Source organism: Macaca nemestrina, chromosome 14, assembly GCF_043159975.1.
Source record: "Macaca nemestrina isolate mMacNem1 chromosome 14, mMacNem.hap1, whole genome shotgun sequence".
NCBI lineage: Eukaryota > Metazoa > Chordata > Mammalia > Primates > Cercopithecidae > Macaca > Macaca nemestrina.
The window spans coordinates 92,172,459-92,192,860 of NC_092138.1; the positions used below are offsets into that span (position 1 = coordinate 92,172,459).

The following is a 20,402-nucleotide window of genomic DNA, read 5'->3' on the forward strand; positions in this document are numbered from 1 at the left end:
GGACACAGAATGAAATGGTTTGGGGAGCTAGTCTGCCTCCCTGAAGGAGGGCGAATCAATGGAATTTGGAAACTAGGTAGGAGGAGGAAAGGGGGACAGAGGCTGAGACCCAGGTTTCTAGGTTTTGGTTGCATAGGTTAGTGCCATTAATGGAGATAGGATACAGAATACGGTACTCACTGAGAGAAAGCATCTAGTTTATAGGGTAAAAACCTAATTTATCAAAGCCACCCATCACATCCTGCAGGAACAAGGGTCAGCTGTGCTCAAAGAAAACCACAGAACTGTATTCCAAGGTAGGCACTAGAGAGAACACATCAGAAATCCCCTGCTATGACAGCAGTAGGCTCTGATTTTTTCCATATCATCTCAGATGTCCAATTAGGCACTTTTTTCTTTGGACATGGACCAGCTGGAAAGATACCTCATTTCCCACCACCAATCAATACATAATTGCTTGGCTGAGAAGCCAGACCCAACGGGCTGGGCATACATTTTGTTCATAGAAAAGCCACACTGAGCAAGCTGCCAAAGATGTAAACAACACCACCGGCTTTGTCTAAATACAGGCCAAGTACACTCTGTTGATAGGATCTTAGAGAGCAAAGCAAGCTATTTGTGGGTGTGCACAGCTTTTGTCCAATGTGTAGTAATCTCATAGCAATCAACATTTTATATTTACAGAATATCATTTTAAAGTCTGGCATTTTCATGTATGTGAAATTGGTGCTACCTGTCCCTTCTGTAGACCAGGTGGTCTGGGCAGAGGAAAGGGCAGAGAAAGGTGATCTGTATTTCTGCACTCCACCCTCTCAATTGATAGACTTCTACACCCAGAAACATGAGCCCAAAAGCATGTGCCAGGTGTTTTTCTGAGAGTTATGAAAAGGAAACAAAAGATGATGCAAACACAAAAGAGATTACATTTCAAGCCACTAAAAGCTGGTCTAAACACTTTAAAAACCAAACCTAACATACAGAGAAACACATGGGAGAATCTGTCTTCTGTGACTGGTTTCTTTCACTCAAATTATATGTGTGAGCACTTACATTCATTCTCTTTGCTACGTAGTATGCCTACGTGTGAATAAACCAGACTTCATCCATTCAGCTAGGAATGGACATTTGGATATTCTATAGTTCGGCTCAATGTGCTGGTGTGAACATTCTAGTACATGCCTTGGTAAACATATGAGTGCATTTCTGTTAGATTTATAGTTAGGAGTTGGAGCTGCTGGCTCATAGCGTACACAAATGTTCAGTTTGAATAGACGTTGCCAGACTGTTTTCCAAAGTGGTTGTATTAAGTTACACTGCCACCAGCAGAATATGAGAGTTCAAGTTCCTCTCTCACCCACACTGGGTTCTTTTCCGTTCTTTTCAGGCCATTCTGATAGCTGTCTAGTGTGACATCTGCTTATAATGTGAATTTGCATTTCCCAGATGGCTAATGAACCTAAGGAATTTTTCTGTAAAGTCTCTTAATCTTTAGTTTCTTCCACTCTATCTCACCTTTCCTGTGCAATTTATTTGTTGAAGAAACTGTGACCGCCCTATTTTCCATGAGAATTTCAAGACAATAAGCCTATGGTTGTTGCAGGGTTACTGTTTTACAGAAGGGCTAGGCTCATTGTGATTCTATGTGTGAACTCCAAGGCAGTCGCTGCCCGGGTTCATGAGCCTGCTTCTAGACTAACCCTACAGCCCCGTCCAAATGGGAGTATGGCAATTCACAATTCTAAGCGGTTTCTTCTCTCTTTTCTTACTGTTATAAAGGGAAGATAGAAACTTTCTTTCCAAACTCTTAAGAATGCTATGGAAAAGGCTCATAGCCCATCCTGGGAAGTCAGTCCTAGAGGAGGCAGTGAGGAGCAGAGGGGAATTCTAATTTCCACTGCCACTAATCAACTGTGTGACCTTGCAGATGTCACTTAACTTTTCTGGGCTTCAATTTTTCCTTTGAATAGTGGAATGGCAAACAAGTTTCATTTTTTTTTAAATGTTTTTATTATTTAATTTTTAATTTAATTTAATTTTTTTGAGGAGTCTTGCTCTATCACCCAGGCTAAAGTGCAGTGGCACAATCTCAGCTCACTGCAACCTCCACCCCCAGGGTTCAAGCAATTCTCCTGTCTCAGCCTCCCAAGTAGCTGGGATTACAGGTGCCTGCCACCACACCGGGCTACTTTTTGTATTTTTAGTAAAGACGGGGTTTCACCACGTTGGCCAGGCTGGTCTTGAACTCCTCACCTCAGGTGATCTACCCACCTCAGCCTCCCAAAGTGCTGGGATTATAGATGTGAGCTCGGCCTCAAGTTTTGTTTTTTAGAGCTAACTCTAAGCAGTTGAGGGTTGTTACCTGGAGTGCTGTAGAAGGGTTCTGAGGCCAAGTCTAAGCTCAGTGGAAAACAGTGCCATGGTTAATTACTAGCATGGCAATAGCAGGATGGAGTGGTAGCATCTGGGCTAGGTATTTGCCACCTATGGAAGATAGATCTCTGAGGATCCTTTGGGCTCTGACATTCTATATAGTATATGTATGGTACATTCTACTATTCAATCTGGTTTGGAAATGAGGCTTTTGGCTAATAACATATTCTAGTTAAAAGCAATTCCTAATTTTCAAAACAATTAGATGATAGGGCACATTTAATAACATCGTAAACATAATTTAATCTTCTAAATGTAATGGTTTTGAAAGAAGGCACTTGAGGGTTCTGCAGTACTATCAGGTTATCATCACAAAGCAACAATGATCCTATTAGGCAAACCTAAACATTCTGGTTAATAGAAAATTCTGAAGTCGCATGCCAAATGAGCTACTATCCTATTTGATGCTGGCTAAGAAATTATAGTGACCAGTTTGTGGCTTAAAGGGCATCCTAAGAACAGAACAGGGTTCTGTGGTCAGCCAGTTACCACCAGCTACTACTATTTTCTAACAATAACAAATTGGTTTGCTCCTTGTGTCTTGGGAGATTTGTCAAGTCCACAGCAACTCCTCCTATGAAAACTGCTTCTCTTCTTCAACCCATTCACAGGCATAGGGCTGTGGAACCATATTATTATGCTATCTTTGCACTTTGACTAAAGTTGGACCAAAAAGAATCTCTCTTCCGTGAATGTGGAATTAGGGCTGGTCTGTGTTCTTTAGTGTTCACCTGGCAGACACGTAAACCTGGGAGCTAGACATTCTCCACCACAAGCTATTTACAGTGACATGTCGCACAGGAAAGGGAATGACTAGTTCCCTGAACTGCCTTCTGGTTCCTGTTTTGGTGAGACTTGCCCCTACTTCCTACCCTTGGGTTTGGTGAGATATCCCTGAACTTTTACACGTTATCATCTTTAAAGATACTCTTTTCTAGGTTAGATTAACAAATATTTCCTCAGTGCCTCCCAGAGGGGCCATGCCACCCATGCAGGGCTAAGACATTGGCAGATGATGATGAAAAGAAGGAAGAAAAAAGGCAGATGTCAAAGTAAGAGAATATAAACAAGAGGAAAAGAGAGAATGAGGAATAGGAAACAGTAAAAGGGAAAAAGATCCAGAGAAAAGAAAAAGAACAAAAAAGAAGCCAAAAATAAGTAAGAGATGGGTGGTATAGATGGAATGATGACCCACTTGCTCCGAAGCTGGAATTGTTAATTTATCCTTAATGATGAATTGGGAGAATAAAGTATGGTACACACAGTCATAAAAGAATGAGGTAAGTCTATATGTACTGATATGCCCATAGATATTGATATTAAATGAAAAAAGCAGAGCACAGAACAACATGTGCAGTATAACCCTACTTTTGTAAAACAAACAAGCCAGTAATCCAAAAACCTGGTCAAATAAAATCCAAATACACTCAACTGTTAAGAGTGGTGACCTCTGGGGGAATATGATTTGAAGTTACAGGGAGGGCTTTCACTTCTACTAACTTTACCACTTCAAGATTATTTCAATCTTTTACAACAAACATGTTTCACTTTTTTATAATTATTAATAAAAGAGAAAACTCAGTAAGACAAACAAGTTTTAAGAAAATGTTACCTTGGCGCGGGCCTCACGGGACGCTTCTGCTTCTGCAGCCATAGCTCTCTGGAGCTGCACGGGTAGTTTCACATCCTTGATTTCCACACGCTCCACCTTTATTCCCCAGGCATCAGTGGCATCATCCAGAGTAGACTGTTAGGAAGAGAGAAGACAAGCTAAATCTGCTCAGCCCAGATGCTGACAGAGGCTGTATTCACTGGGATTCGGAGGAGATAAGGTGCTGGGGAGAGTAGTGGAAAGAATGGTGATGCAGGGGCTAGCTCACTGATCCTGATACTGTTGCTTGCAAGCTAATGCAGGGGTTAGCAAGCTTCTTCTAAAAGGGCCATATAGTGATTGTTTATTTGTAGTCTCTGTCTCAACTATTTAACCCAGCTGTTGTAGTCAAAAGCAGCCACGGATAATATATAAATAAAGGGCTGTGGCTATACTCCAGTCAAACTTTACTTACAAAAACTACAGCCTGTAGGCTACAGTTTGCCAACTCCTGAGCTAATGTGACTCTGTGTAAGCCATATTACTCCTTTGTGCTTCAACTTTCTCCCTTTAGAATGTCACGCGAATGAAACCACACATCTATTTCATAGGTTGTTGTGGATATCAAATACGATCATAGATTTTACCCACAACGAAGTATATACAAATAACAAGAATCCAGACTTACAGCACTCTGTCTTTTCTGAACAAGCTATGCTTAACTGAGTATCTGTAACTCAAGAAAGGCTGGAAAGCACAACAGTTATCATTCATGGGACTCACACACAGAATAAAGCTTTAGGAATACCTACACTATCTTGTAGAATAGCTTCTGTTCTCAACAAAAAGGTTATTATCGATTCTGGAAAAAAATACACACTGAAGAAAATTTTTAAAAACTGTACGCATGAGTGTTATTAACTCATGAACCGCTAATGTGAAAAATCTCCCCTCCCACCAAATTTGAAAAATTTTACGATGAAGGAAAATAAAAGGCCACAGACTCCCCACAATTTGAATTAATAAAAGGTTCTCAAAAAACCATTGACCCTTTGCTTCATTTTTCAACTTTTGGGAGGTACCAGCATCGACGCACTCCCCACCTGCATGTTGTGTGCGATTTCTTCTCTGTCAGAGAGGATCTGAGAAAGGTTCTTGGTGCCCAGAACATTCCTCAGAGTAGTTTGTGCCAAAAGACGGGTGGCTGAGTCAGCATTGGTGATATTTGCTACAGCCAGGGTTGCATTCTGAACGCGGTAATAGACCACACCATCCACGCTAATTGTCACTGAATCCTTAGTGAGGATCTACAAGATGAAGGAAGCAATTTTACATCTGTCAATGGTTGTTTTTTTGTTTTTTTGTTTTTTAACATAACTGTAAGGAATGTTATTCTACAGAATATCTTATAATACTAGCTGATTTGGCCGGGCGCGGTGGCTCAAGCCTGTAATCCCAGCACTTTGGGAGGCCGAGACGGGTGGATCACGAGGTCAGGAGATCGAGACCATCCTGGATAACACGGTGAAACCCCGTCTCTACTAAAAATACAAAAAACTAGCCGGGCGAGGTGGCGGGCGCCTGTAGTCCCAGCTACTCGGGAGGCTGAGGCCGGAGAATGGCGTGAACCCGGGAGGCGGAGCTTGCAGTGAGCTGAGATCCGGCCACTGCACTCCAGCCTGGGCTACAGAGCGAGACTCCGTCTCAAAAAAAAAAAAAAAAAAAAAAAATACTAGCTGATTTTCTTTAGTAAGACATCAGACAGTTAATTATATCTTTTAAAATTTAATAAAATAAATGTATTTATTCAAGTCCATTAATTCATTCAATCATACAAATAATATTGAGATATCACTCAACAGCAGGCACCGTACTAGGTACCAGGGATTAAGGTAGGAAAAAACTTGGTTCCTACTTTGAAGGAGGTTAGGGAATCAAAGGAAGCTTTTAGGGGCAGCTGTGCGTAGCAGGGGTGATACTGAATTGAATCTTGAAGAAAGGAATACAATTTTTCTGGGGTGTTGGGTGGAGTGGAAGAACACTCAAGAGAGAGGCACTAGAGAGTCAAGGTTTGATAAACTACAAGTTGCAAAATATTACCCGAACAAAAAGTGCAAGAGGAATGTTTTTAAAGGGCAAGGTCAGCACAAAAACATATTTTACAGCATGCTACATAAAAATGTTAAACACGACCTAATTTTTTTTTAAGCTAAAAAGTTATCTGAGTAAGAGGCTCCAGGAAAACAGTTACATCAATCACTTAAACTTACTGAGACTCAGTTATCTTATTTGTAAAGTAGAGATTAATTATAGTACCTACTTTGCATTGTTGCTAGAATTAGTGCGCTAAATACATTCAAGTGCTCAGAAAAGTTCCTGGCACATAAAAGCTGTCTTATTATTTCATCTTGGATAACGGTGGTAACTTTACCGAATAAAACCTTAACTTGATTAACTGTAATAAGTTAATTTAGACGATAAATAAGCCAGCTGGGCATGATGGCATACACCTGTAGTTCCAGCTACTCAGGAGGCTGAGGCAGGAAGAGTGCTCCAGCCTGGGAATTCCAGCCTCTCTCACGGACAACATCAGGCTGGCACCTTTCTACTGATCATTTAAATGTCCTTCTCTCTGTGAAACTTTCTTGACTTACTTGGCAGAGTTAAGCACTCTTCCCTTGCACTTCCACTGCACCTTACTGTAGTGACATTATTTATTAACATTTCTACTTCTCTGAGTATGAATTTCTTAAGGGCAATTCTTGGTAACTCTAGCACTGACAGTGTGTTTGAAACATAGCGGGTAGTCAATAAATGAGAGATGAACTGAACTGAAATGTGGTCCTGAGAACAGTGAATGATGAGGAACAAAGGAGTGAGAGTTAGGAGACCTGAACTGTAGTTCCAGCTCTGCCTTCAGGTCCCTGGATGGCCTCTAGCAAGGCTTTTAACAGATTTGACCTACAGATTCCTCATTTGTGAGATGGCACTAATAATCCTGCCTAATTCTCCTCAAATTTCTGTGAAGATGAAATAAGAACATACTTGTGAATGAAGCCCTTTTGAAAGAGTAAACAGCTATGTAAATGGAAGGTAATAACAACAATGTTGTTAGATGGCTGTTTAGCCCTGCCAGACATCACAGCAGTGATCCTTTTTTAGTAATCTCAAAAGACTTCTAACATGGAAGAGAAGTAGAGGATTTATAAATAAATGTACAGTGTATTACCATCTTGTATGAAAACTAATTATTTCCCATGACATGATGGGAAAATGTGTCAATTCCAAATTCTTGCCACTTTGACTTTGCCACAGCTTCTTTCTAAAGCTACAGCTTCTCTGCCTCCTGTTTATCATCGGCAAGGGTTTATCTCCCTTCACAGAAACTTCACAGGGGAATCAGAAAAAGGATTGCTTGCCAAGTTCTAATCTGCTTTGCATTCAGCAGCTTGCAGAAGAGGAAAGAGCCACTGGAAAGCAGAAGCTTAAACAGCAACTCTGCCAGATGTCTGTAACGTTTATAGTGGAAAATGCCAGAATGCCCAGCTACCCTGAAAGTGGCTCCCTCTGAGACTCGATCTTCCCTAGACGATGTGAAAACATACAGAGAATACTCTAAGTCTTGTTCTTATGAGTAAAATGTGGGCAAAATCACTTCTGGCATCACTAACTTTGGGTGGATTATAAAGTCTGACCTCACCCACTTCTTGGATCAGTACCAACAAGGAAGTTCCTAGGCTGGTTTCTGGTATTTGTGACATGAGAAGGCAACATGGCCAGGCTCCATCACCATGCTGAGTATCTGGCCTTTGGCCAGGAAACCCTGACAGCATTCTTCTGTCCTTCCCACTTCATGTTTTTAGGTTTTCTGTATGCAACGGTTATTATGCCTCCTAAGGACATGGTTGCCAGGAAGGCCATCACTTTTTCAGGGGCTATAAGGGAGCTCATGTACAATGCATTTAGCATGGAGCTGTGGAAAAAGCAGCACTATACAGGGACTCCGAAGAGCTCAATTTTAGTCTTGGCTCTGCCACTGTAATTTAGAGGAATTCCTTTGTTTCACTGCAACTATATACTTTCTAGGGATTCTGCCGTGAGTTTCATCTATGATAACACTTGTGAAGTAGTTTGAAAAGGCACAAAATAATCACTAGTATAAAATATTATGTTTTATCTAAAATGCCCAACAAGCAGTTTCTAATTCTTTGGTTTCTAACCAATTTATCTAGACTAAAACCTTAAGAAGAAAAAAATATTATACTAAATAGGGTTTTCTATCAGAAACCCATAGAAGAGAAACGTGGTAATAAAAATGGTGATAGTAATAACAATGATGATATTATTATACTTTCATTAGCATTACACTATATTTTCTAACAATCATCCCTCGGTATTTGTGGGAGATTGATTCTAGGACTCCCAGAGGATACCAAAATCCAAGATGTTCAAGTCACTTATATACAGTGGCACAATATTCACATACAATTTATGCACATCCTCCTTTATACATTAAATCCTTTCTAGAGTACTTATAATACTTAACACAATATAAATACTATGTAAATAGTTGCTATACTATACTGTTTTTTAAAATTTGTATTATTGTATCATTGTCTGTTGCTTTTTTCCCCAAATATTTTTGATTCACGGAGCCAACCATATAATCTATGTACATTTTCCTATATACTTTAAATCATCTGTAGATTACTTATATTATCTAACACAATACCTACACATCACTTCATTCATGTGGATTCAGTGCCATACTTGTTGTATGATAAATTCAAATTTTGCTTTTTGGATCTTTGTGGAGTTTTTTTCCTAATCTTTTCAGTCTGTGGTTGGCTGAATCCCCGTATGCAAAACCTATGCATGCAAAGGGCCAACTGTAATACTAACAGTAAGAACTTATACAGTACTTACTATTTATCAGTCGTTGCTCTAAGCACTTCTCAGAACCACCCTATACAGTAGTTCTTACTATTACAATCTCTATTTTCTGGATGAGGAAACTGAAGCACAGATAAGTTAAAGGACTTGCTTAAGGTCACTGAGCTAGAAATGCTGAAGGCAGTCAAGATCTAAAGCCTATTCTCTAGCCAGGCACAGTGGCTCACGCCTGTAATCCCAGCACTTTAGGAAGCCAGGGCAGATCACCTGAGGTCAGGAGTTTGAGATCAGCCTGGCCAACATGGCAAAACCCCGTCTCTACTAAAAATAGAAAAACTGTAGCTGGGCGTGGTGGTGCATGTCTATAGTCTGTTACTTGGGAGGCTGAGGCATGAGAATCACTTGAACCCAGGCGGCAGAGGTTGCAGTGAGCCAAGATCACACTACTGCACTCCAGCCTGGGCAACAGAACAAGACTCTATCTCAATTTAAAAAAAAAAAATTTAAAATGAATAAAGCCTATGTTATAACTATGCTGTCCCTCATTGTAAAGCACTTTCACGCCAGGCGCGGTGGCTCAAGCCTGTAATCCCAGCACTTTGGGAGGCTGAGACGGGCGGAACACAAGATCAGGAGATCGAGACCACCCTGGCTAATACGGTGAAACCCCGTCTCTACTAAAAATACAAAAAATTATTAGCCAGGTGCGGTGATCTACTCGGGAGGCTGAGGCAGGAGAATGGCGTGAACCTGGGAGGCGGAGCTTGCAGTGAGCTGAGATCCGGCCACGGCACTCCAGCCTGGGCGACAGAGACAGACTCCGTCTCAAAAAAAAAAAGCACTTTCACATGTGATATCTCAGTTATTCAAAGAAAACCTTACCTCCTGAGGAGGAATATCAAATGAAATAGTTCTCATGTCCACTTTGATGAAGCTGTCAGTGCATGGCAGAATAAAAAACAAACCTGCAACAAAGATACACACATTATACAGACACAGCAACCTAATCAGTTCACTTCTCCATTCAGTTTTAAGAAGATCAACCTAATGAACAGAAAAGTCATCAGTTCATCTTCGTGAATGAGCCAGAAGCCAGGTACGATAACGTTGATTCCTCTTGCTTACTTCCCATATTTGACTGTCCCCACTAAAGTCTGTGGAGTTAATTTCCTTAATCCACTGTTGCTATCACTCTTCCCCCCACCGCCCCACCGGGACCAATGCAATCATTTCCCAGGCCATCCTTCTATTTTTTGTAGTTTCTCTCCTATAATACATTTCCTAAGCTGCAAGCAGAGCAATCCCCCCTAAAATACAAACCCTGCCCCACGCATGGTCCTGCATAACTCGCCTTTGTTCCCCTCTTCAGCCACTTCCCCTCTCTTCACACCCTGCCCTCTTGCTGGCCGATCTACTTGCTCTGCAATACTCTCCTCTTTGTTGCTTTGTGTATGTTGCTATTTCCATTGCAAACACCTCCTGTTGGTTAACACCTTTCAGACCTCAAGACTCAGTCAAGATGTAACTTTCAGAAAGACTTGCCTCAGCCTACTACTAGTTTGGATCAGTAACACTTCTCAGGTTTTCTCTTTTCTCACAGCTCTCTGTGAGTACCTGATCATAATACTTATCACATAGGATTGTAGCTATCTGTTTCCTTGTTGGTCCCTACCACTAAATAGGGAGATCGTTGAGGGTAGGGACTGTGTTTTAGTCTCCCTTGAATTCTCAGAGCCTGGAACACAGTAGGAGCTTAATTGAAGTTTGCCAAATAAATGACTGAAAGTCTTTCTTTGGTAGAGATTCTAATGCTCAAATTTGTATAGCTGTACTATTCTTGGCCTAAGTGGTAATCTTACCAGCTCAAATGGGAAGGGGAGGGGAAGGGTAGGAAGGAAAGGGTAACAAAAGATTGGCTAGAGCCACTGCTATTGTTATACAACTTCTGCTGCACGAACTATTTTCTAAGACAGAGTAGAAGAGGCCCTCATAAGGGAAAGCACATCAATAAAAAAATTTTATTTTTTTTGTGTACGGTGGCTCACATCTGTAATCCTAGAACTTTGGGAGGCTGGGGTGGGAAGATGGCTTGAGGTCAGTTCAAGGCTGCAGTGAGACATAAGCATGCCACTGCACTCCAGCCTGAGTGACAGAATGATACCTTGTCTTTAAGAAAACAACTAAATAAAAATAAAAATAAAAATAAAAATAAAGAACCTCAGGTTTCAGATCAACAATCTAGAATCCCAGTACTGACCAGGTCCTTTGGCTCCTCCTTGTAAAATGCGACCCAATCTAAAGATGATGGCTCTTTCATATTCTTTTATAATCTAGAATAAAAACATGAATGATAATTTAACATGAAGAGTACAAATATTTACATGTATGCTTCTTAAATATATATTTGTGCTCTAAACAGATCAGATGCCTCATCTTTTTTCTTTAGATCCAGATCATATCTATAAATCATATGTTCAATGTTTACCTTCTCAAAGCATATTTATTATATTCTTACTGATTACAAAAGCAATAGATATTCACTGTATAAATTTAGGAAGGACAGGATAGTATACAGAAACAAATCCATAACCTCACTCCTCAGCTGTTAACATTGTTATTCAGTTACTCATGCAGGCCAGGTACGGTGGCTCACGCCTGTAATCTCAGCATTCTGGGAAACCCAGATGGGCAGATTACAGAGGTTAGGAGTTCAAGACCAGCCTGGCCAACATGGTGAAACCCCATTTCTACGAAAAATACAAAAATTATCTGGATATGGTGGCGGGCACCTGCAATCCCAGCTACTCGGGAGGCTGAGGCAAGAGAATCACTTGAACCTGGAAGGTGGTGGTTGCAGTGAGCTGAGATTGCACCACTGCACTCCAGCCTGGGCAACAGGGTGACTCCATCTCAAAAAAAAGAAAAATAATAATAATAATAATCCCAGCTACACGGGAGGCTGAGGCAGAAGAATCACTTGAACGCGGGAGGCAGAGGTTGCAGTGAGCTGAGATTGCGCCACTGTACTCCAGCCTGGGCGACAGAGCGAGACTGGCTCAAAAAAAAAAAAAAAAAAAATTACTCATGCACTGTTAATTCAGAAAATAAAAAGCTGAAGTCTTCACAGTTTTTCTTCTGATTCCCTTAAAAATAAATTGATCTGAAAATGCTTGGAACATATTTTATCTTCTTAGAAATATGTAAATGATAGTCATAATATCAAAGTATTAACAACTTTGTAGAAAAAAATAACCAGCACTGAGGGTATTTATGACGTGCCAGGCATTGTGATAAATACATTTAGACACACTAATTCATTTAATCCTTGCAACAGTCCTATGAAGTAGGTACTGTTACTTTCTCCCATTTTACAGGTGAGGAAACAGCAAGGGTCATACAATCAACAGTAAAGCCAGCAGTCAAACCCCATCATCCTAACTCTGAAGAACTTGTTCTCTCAGAACCATCTCACATCCCTGGCCCCAGGAAATTTTTGATGGTGATCCTTACTTTAGCCCACGCGGAAGGGAAATGGCTGAAACAAGTTTTAAGTTTCCATCTTAATAGGTGAGTAGAAGAAATTTTCCAAAGGAAGGATGAAGAAATAAGAATTATAAGAGAGACACAGTCTGTCTCTTTCTCACACACACACATAGGCACACACGAACAGGCTTATGGAGGTAGGAGTTAACCCCTTCCCAGAAGTGAAGGAAATGTTCTTTACCTTTATGCACATCCAGATTGAGATTGGGAAAGTTATAACTGTGAATAAGAATGAGAATGCCACCAAAATCCATCCGCAAGGTCCAAGGCCCTTACTGGGGCTGTCTGTTGAAAACAAAAAATATACAACTCTTACAACTGTTACTAGCATAATCACCACCATCTTCATCCTTACCATTTGCTGAACACCTATGTGCTTGGCATTACACCAGCGGTTTTACATGAATTTCCCCTCTAATCCTCATATAGCCCTGAAGCGTAGGTACTACTTTCCTTTATCTATGTAATGCCATAACACAAGTATATTTCCACATTACTCACTACTTTATTCAGCAAACATTTATTAAGGATCTACTATTTATTAGGCCCTCTGCTTTGTACTGAAGTGATAACAATAAGTAAGACCCAATCCCAGCTTTCAGGGTTAAAGTTTAGTGGGAAAGTCAGACAAACACATAATTATAATATTAGGTGGTAAGTACAGATATAGAATATCTGTTCAGAATATTTTGAAGACACATAATGAGTTAACTCATGCAGTTAGGATGGAGGTGAGAATGGAATGGGGTGGGGAGGTGATGGTGGCTGTCAGAGAGTTTCTTGCAGGATGTAACGGTAAGAAAATATCAATGAAAAGAAAGTGGAGGCTGGGCGAGGTGGCTCACGCCTGTAATCCCAGCACTTTGGGAGGCCGAGACAGGTGGATCACTTGAGGTCAAGAGTTTGAGACCAGCCTGATCAACATGATAAAACCCCATCTCTACTAAAAATACAAAAATTAGCTAGGCGTACTGGCGAGTGCCTGTAATCCCAGCTACTGGGAAGGCTGAGGCCAGAGAATTGCATGAACCCAGGAGGTGGAGGTTGCAGTGAGCCGAGATTGCACCACTGCATTCCAGCCTGGGCAACAGAGGAAGAGTCTGTCAAAAAAAAAAGAAAGAAAAAAGAAAAGAAAAGAGAGAGAAAGAATGAAAGAGAGAAAGCAAAGACAAGCAAAGCAAAGCAAAGAAAAGAAGAAAAGGGAAAGAGGGAAAAGGCATTAGAGCATTTTAGCTAGGAGTACAATATGATTAAAGGTGAAAACCATATGGTATGAGTATAAAGTTGTTTAGAGCCTCTTTTTAAAAATTACACCTGTAAAATATTTCATTAGGTTTATGCAGCATCATTTATTGCCCACTTCCTGATTGCACAGATTGATTTCTTAGTGCTATAAACAGTGTCGTAGTGAACATCTTTGTACATAGTTTTCCTCTCACATTTCTAATTGCTTCCTGTTCCTGTAATATCAAACAGCTTTTCCGTCTGATTACAAAGGTAATGTTGCAAGAAATTCACAGAGTATAACAAAGGAGGGAAAAATTACTTTAAATTCAGAGGTATTTTGATATATTCTTTGAAAACTTTCCTTGTGTACACACCATATTTTTAAATTATTTATTTATTTATTTATTCATTTATTTTTGAGACAGTCTCGCTCTGTTGCCCAGGCTGGAGTGCAATAGCACAATCTCACCTCACTGCAACTTCCACCTCCTGGGTTCATGCAATTCTCCTGTCTCAGTCTCTTGAGTAGCTGGGATTACAGCCACCCGCCACCACACCCAGCTACTTTTTGTATTTAGTAGAGACGGAGTTTCACCACATTGGCCACGCTGGTCTCGAACTCCTGACATCAAATGATCTGCCCACCATGGCCTTCCAAAGTGCTGGGATTACAGGCATAAGCCACTGCGCCCGGCCTTAAATGATATTTTTTAAAATAAATAAATAAATAAATAGTGTAACCTATTTTTCTCCCCTGTAGCTATTTCTCTTTCACCTTCTTTTTTGGCCTTCGTGGCTATGCATTTGTGTTTTTGAAGTTACACTTGCATAAAGTTTAAAAAATCAAACCATTCTATAAGATTAGTACAAAAAAGGGCATTCCCATGCTCACCTCTTCCAATTTCCTCCTCCTCAAAAACATTTGCTACTTTGACCATTTTGATATCTACCTCCATGTTTCTAAATAATATGCTTTGCGGCCAGGTGCAGTGGCTCACGCCTGTAATCCCAGTACTTTGGAAGGCTGAGGAGGGAGGATTCCTTGAGCCCAGGAGTTTAAGACTAGCCTGGGCAACATAGGGGGATTCTTTCTCTACTTTAGAAAATAATAATAATAGTAATATGCTTCTGCCAGGCATGGTGGCTCACACCTGTAATCCCAGCACTTTGGGAGGCCGAGATGGGAGGATTGCTTGAGCTCAGGAGTTTGAGACCATTACGGGCAACCTAGTGAGACTCCCATCTCTACTTGAAACTTTAAAAAAAAATTAGCTTGGTGTGGTGGCACACACCTGTAGTCCCAGCTACTGAGGAGACTGAAATAGGGGGATTGTTTGAGTCTGGGAGTTCGTGGCTACAGTGAGCTGTGATGCACCCCAGCCCGGGCAACAAAACGAGGAAAGGGAGGGGAGGGGAGGGGAGGGGAGGGGAAGGAGGGAGGGAGGGAGGGAGGGAGGGAGGGAGGGAGGGAGGGAGGAAGGAAGGAAGGAAGGAAGGAAGGAAGGAAGGAAGGAAGGAAGGAAGGAAGGAAGGAAGGAAGGAAGGAAGGAAATGCTTGTTTTGTTACTTCTTGCTTTTTCAGTTTTGAGGACTATTAACTTTCTACTACAGAAAAGGATTTAATTCTCTTTCCTCCCTCTTACCCCCACCACATACTTATACCGATCTTTCCAATATAATTACATCATAACTTCATTTAGATCAATATGAGATTTTATATTATGAATTTATAAATGCAATTCAAAGCTAAGCCAAGGAGTGAGGTATCACTAGTTTTCTCTTCCTGTACCATTTTTGTTTTTTCTGGAGTTACTGTCTTATTTTTTCCCTTTGTTCAGTTTTCAATGTACTTATTGATCCAACCTTAAATCAGTTGCCTAAATTTCCTCTCAAAGGGGTCAGGTATACTATCAATTGTATCTTCTGAAAGAATTCTCTCTCAGGGCCTTGTGTGGACTTCCCTCATCTGGTGTGCACGGCTATCATTCTGCAATTGCTTTCACCATCATCCTGGGAACTCCCATCACCCCATACGTTGTGTTCCTATTTTCTGTATCCAGTGTCATCCTCATTTTTAGTTTGCTTTTCCTTTCTGTAGAGGACATAGGGACTGAGAAGGCCAAGGGATATCACAGGTTTTCTTATCAACCACTTGGAAGGCTTCTGCTGCATTTTCAGGAGCTATTTTAATGACAGAGGGGAGAAAAGGTATGCCAGGCACGTGTTACTGCTCAGAAGAAAGGGCAAAATGGCAGTAAGATGGGGCTTGGAATAAATCGGAGGCGAAGAAATAAGCAGAGTGTTCAGGCTGGGAACATGGGAGAAGAGAAACACATGTTGGCACCCAGGTCAAGTGCTCTAAAACATAGGATGAAAAATCAGAAATATAGTGAGTACTTGGGTTGTATGTGACTTTGTAATTTTCTGCTCCTGTGTCACAGTGTGAGGTAAATGTTTTCATGTATACTTAAATAAAATGATCTAAAGTAATCCTGGAGGTTTCTAAGTTATAATTTAGGGGGTACACACATACTCATCGAGAGAATATTCAAAGCAGAGCCATAGTACTGTTTGTGAAGAAAGCTTTATCTAGTACTACCATAACTGATCATAACAACAGTGGCTGTTTTGAGGGGTTTTCTACATCCCAGGCAGTTTTTAAAGTTACTTTAGACATGTATCTCATTTAACTATTACGACAGCCTGTGAGGGCATTTTTAACTACCTTTTACAAATGAGTTAACTAAAGCAACACTTAACTTTCCCAAAGTCACACAACGGAGGACCTGGGACTCAAATATGGGTCATCTTACTCCAAAGCCCGTGTTCTAAATTTAACCCTGAATAAAAAAATCCTCATTAAGGATGTTTTCATGGTTGAAGCACTTTCTCAAGATGGTATCCAAACCGGGAAAGCATGGCTGGAGTTCTAAGAATAAAATCTGATATTTTTACAGAGGAAGTCCTCTTCATGCCAGCCATGCCTATTTATAGCAAAAGACAGTTTCAAGGCTCTGTGACAGACATAGGTCTAGGTTTCCAGGGTGAAATGTATTCCAAACAAGGACAGATTGACCACAAATACTATTTATCTGACACCATTTGGTGCCTTTTCAAATACTGTTCAAGTTTCCCATAACATACTAGAGTAAAAACCCCCTGAGGGCAGGGATGTTGCTTATTCACTTTTATATTCTCAGTGTCTAGCACACTACCCAGCATAGAGTGATATAAAATAAAATACTTGCCAGGCGCGGTGGCTCACGCCTGTAATCCCAGCACTTTGGGAGGCCGAGGCAGGCGAATCACAAGGTCAGGAGATCGAGACCACGGTGAAACCCTGTCTCTACTAAAAATACAGAAAATGAGCCGGGCGAGGTGGCGGGCGCCTGTAGTCCCAGCTACTCGGGAGGCTGGGGCAGGAGAATGGCGTGAACCCAGGAGGCGGAGCTTGCAGTGAGCCAGGATCGCGCCACTGCACTCCAGCTTGGGCGACAGAGCAAGACTCCGTCTCAAAAAATAAAAATAAAAAAAATAAAATAAAATACTTCTCAGCAAGTTTTCTAGCTAGATATGTTTTTTTTTTCTTTCCTTTGAATCTTGATAGCATTTTTTGAAAATTATCTTATGGCACTTATATCTTGTCTAATCTTTTATTTTTTATTTATTTTCAATTGACCTTCCAAAGTGGATTTTAATCTTTTATTATATTTTAATCTAATACTTTAATTCCTTGTGCATTTATATCCCTTATTACAATGAGATTCCCTGAGAACGAGGAGTAACTGTGTTTGAATTTCAGTTCTGATACTTCTTAGTTGCATGATCTTTACCTCTTTGAACCTTAGTTTCCTTACCGGTGAAAAGTAAAGATTAGTAGGCTGGCCTTGTAGAATACAGATAATGATTAGTAAATTTAGATGAAAGTTTTCTGTAATCCTTCTATTTTACTTAAGTGTTTGTATCTTCATGAAGAAAAATGGGAAAATAGCACTTACCCTTTTTGATCAAAAGCCTCTTAAACAATTTAATTTGCCCTTTGCTTCATATCTGCCCCCAGTCTGGCTAGGCTGGGACATTCAAAGACGTTCAAGAAGTTCATTTATGAGGAGATCTACATGAGGACAAGCCAAAAAGTTCAGCCCAGTTTTTTTGTGTCAGTTCCCATTGTCACATTGTGTTTTTGAAAACCCCAGATGTGCATATGGAATTGCAAATCACCAGGAACAAGGAATTATGTACATATTTTGAAAACTGGATTTGGTCTTTCACGTATCAAATGCTTGGCTAGAAATAATCAGTGTATACACTGGGAAAATGGCACTTTCATATTTTTCTAATGCCTTTAAAATGAAAGTATCCTATCTTCAGCTCTTAAAATTCTTTCCCACCTGGTTACACCTCAAAAAGGTACACAGTACCTAAGTTGGGAATGCATCACTAGAGTTCTGAGAATGAAATCTGATGTTTTTACAGAGGAAGCCCTCTTAATTCCAGCTGTGCCTATTTATGGCACGTTGTGCTATAAATACGTAGCTCAGAGGTGAGGCTTAAACTCTAGCAGGCTTATAAATGAACCCTTAGTCATCTACCACTTCCGGGAATAAAAGAAATTCTCACTCACTAAAATCTCATGAAATTCATTTACTGGCCGGGCGCGGTGGCTCAAGCCTGTAATCCCAGCACTTTGGGAGGCCGAGACGGGCGGATCACGAGGTCAGGAGATCGAGACCATCCTGGCTGACACGGTGAAACCCCGTCTCTACTTTAAAAAAAATACAAAAAACTAGCCGGGCGAGGTGGCGGCGCCTGTAGTCTCAGCTACTCGGGAGGCTGAGGCAGGAGAATGGCGTGAACCCGGGAGGCGGAGCTTGCAGTGAGCTGAGATCCGGCCACTGCACTCCAGCCTGGGCGGCAGAGCGAGACTCCGTCTCAAAAAAAAAAAAAAAAGAAAGAAATTCATTTACTTCAAGTTTCCCATGTATTACTTTAGGACTGAATCCTTCCTACCAGTTTTATGGGGAAAGGGACAAACTGATATTTTGGTTAATACACTTGTTGATATTTTGCTGGGTGAGAACATTCCTAAAAATTAGGGATCCTATGATACTTGGTTGTAAATACTACTTTACCATAGTTTAGAGCAATGGTCCCCAACCTTTTTGGCACCAGGGACCAGTTTCGTGGAAGACAATTTTTCCACGGGAAAGGGTGGGCGAGCATGGTTTTGCGATGAAACTGTTCACCACAGATCATCAGGCATTAGGTTCTCATAAGGAGCACACAACCTAGATCCCTCACATGTGTAGTTCACAACAGGGTTCGTGCTCTTATGAGAATCTAATGCTGCTGATCTGATCCATCTGTGGCCTGGGAGTTGGGGACCCCTGGTTTAGAGTATTTTTTTTCTTTTATTACCAAAATGGCAGTAGAATAAACTTTTAACTAATCAAAGAAGGGTCTGAATATGGACATAAGCCTATACATTTGAATTTTTGTATTGAACATTCAAGTTGGGCTTACCTCCAGGAAACTCACATACATTTTCTAAAATTGCTTTTTTACTTTAAAAGCAAAAGTTACTACAAAAATTAGAAATAGTAGCTCAACAACCAGAAAAATTATCTATACTTTATCTCTGGATGTTTTTTGCCTTGATATACGTCTTTTAAACCTTTTCTAGCCTACATTTTTTCAATAATGAAAGAATGGTACACACAGTGATTTAAAATATTCTCCCTCCCATCCATGTTACGAACATTTTTTCATTATCAGTACATATTCTTTATCATTATTAAAGATTAATTCCATTGTTTCATATGATGAAATTTGTTGTGTCCAAATTTCTCACTTAGAAACTGCTGCATTGAATATACTTTTACCAATGTTTCTGTACCTGCTTATTTCCTAGGTAAATTAATTTTTCCGAAAAGATGAAATTATACAACTCTTAAAATTCTCTCATTCTGAAGGTATCTTTTATTACTACTCCTGATAACCACCATTTGTGAATTCCTATGACATGTTAGCCACAATGTAGCTCCTCCTTGCGCACATGAGTATTTATAATGTTTACAAAAATTTGTGAAGAGGGTGTAAAATATGCCTCCTGAAGTTCCAAAGTAATAAGGCTAAAGACCTTGTAGGAAGAAACAAAAGAAAACCAACCAAACCATGAAACAAATGAAAAATGCAAGTTGTGTAGTAATTTCTGTTGGGTAAGCTTCTGGAAAGGCAGTTAAACATTCTTTCCAAGATGACAACACAGGCTGATTAGTCCAGAGGGCTGTAGTTGTTCCCGTTCCCCATCAGCTGATTTACTTTCAGATCTATTAACCTTAGCGCTACTGGAAATCATGTGGAGTAATAAATCCATTCATTACTGAGACTTATTATTATTGTAGAGTTCAAAAGATAACTGGATTTCCTCCGCTGAGAATCTGACTGTGAGTCATAAGCATTATTGTACACAAAAAGGAAAGGATGGGCTAAGGAATTACTGAAATACCTAAACTGCAACAGTTAATGGACACTTTTTTCCTTCTGCCTTCGCAGAGTGCAAATAAAACACTTTATGTGGTAAATTGATGAGAGAAGTCCTGCCTGGGTGGGGCAAGACAGAAGGGCTGGAAGTTTAGTCTCAAAAACACATGCTATTCAGTTGTAGCAGCACTTTTTAGGGGTAACAGTAGGTCAAATTGAAAAGTCTTGGCAATTT

At 40.4% G+C, this 20,402-nt stretch overlaps 1 protein-coding gene across 1 annotated transcript in view; it reads right to left on the minus strand.

Annotated features, from left to right (window-relative positions):
• LOC105487182 (stomatin) overlaps nt 1-20,402 on the minus strand; it is a 33,111-nt gene that overhangs the window by 5,513 nt on the left and 7,196 nt on the right. Inside the window, exons 2-6 of the mRNA XM_071078271.1 lie at nt 12,639-12,742; nt 11,172-11,244; nt 9,797-9,879; nt 5,125-5,328; nt 4,043-4,177 (exon numbers count right to left, since the gene is read on the minus strand). Of these exons, the coding sequence (XP_070934372.1) occupies nt 4,043-4,177; nt 5,125-5,328; nt 9,797-9,879; nt 11,172-11,244; nt 12,639-12,742 (599 nt within the window). The remainder of the gene's footprint in view (nt 1-4,042; nt 4,178-5,124; nt 5,329-9,796; nt 9,880-11,171; nt 11,245-12,638; nt 12,743-20,402) is intronic.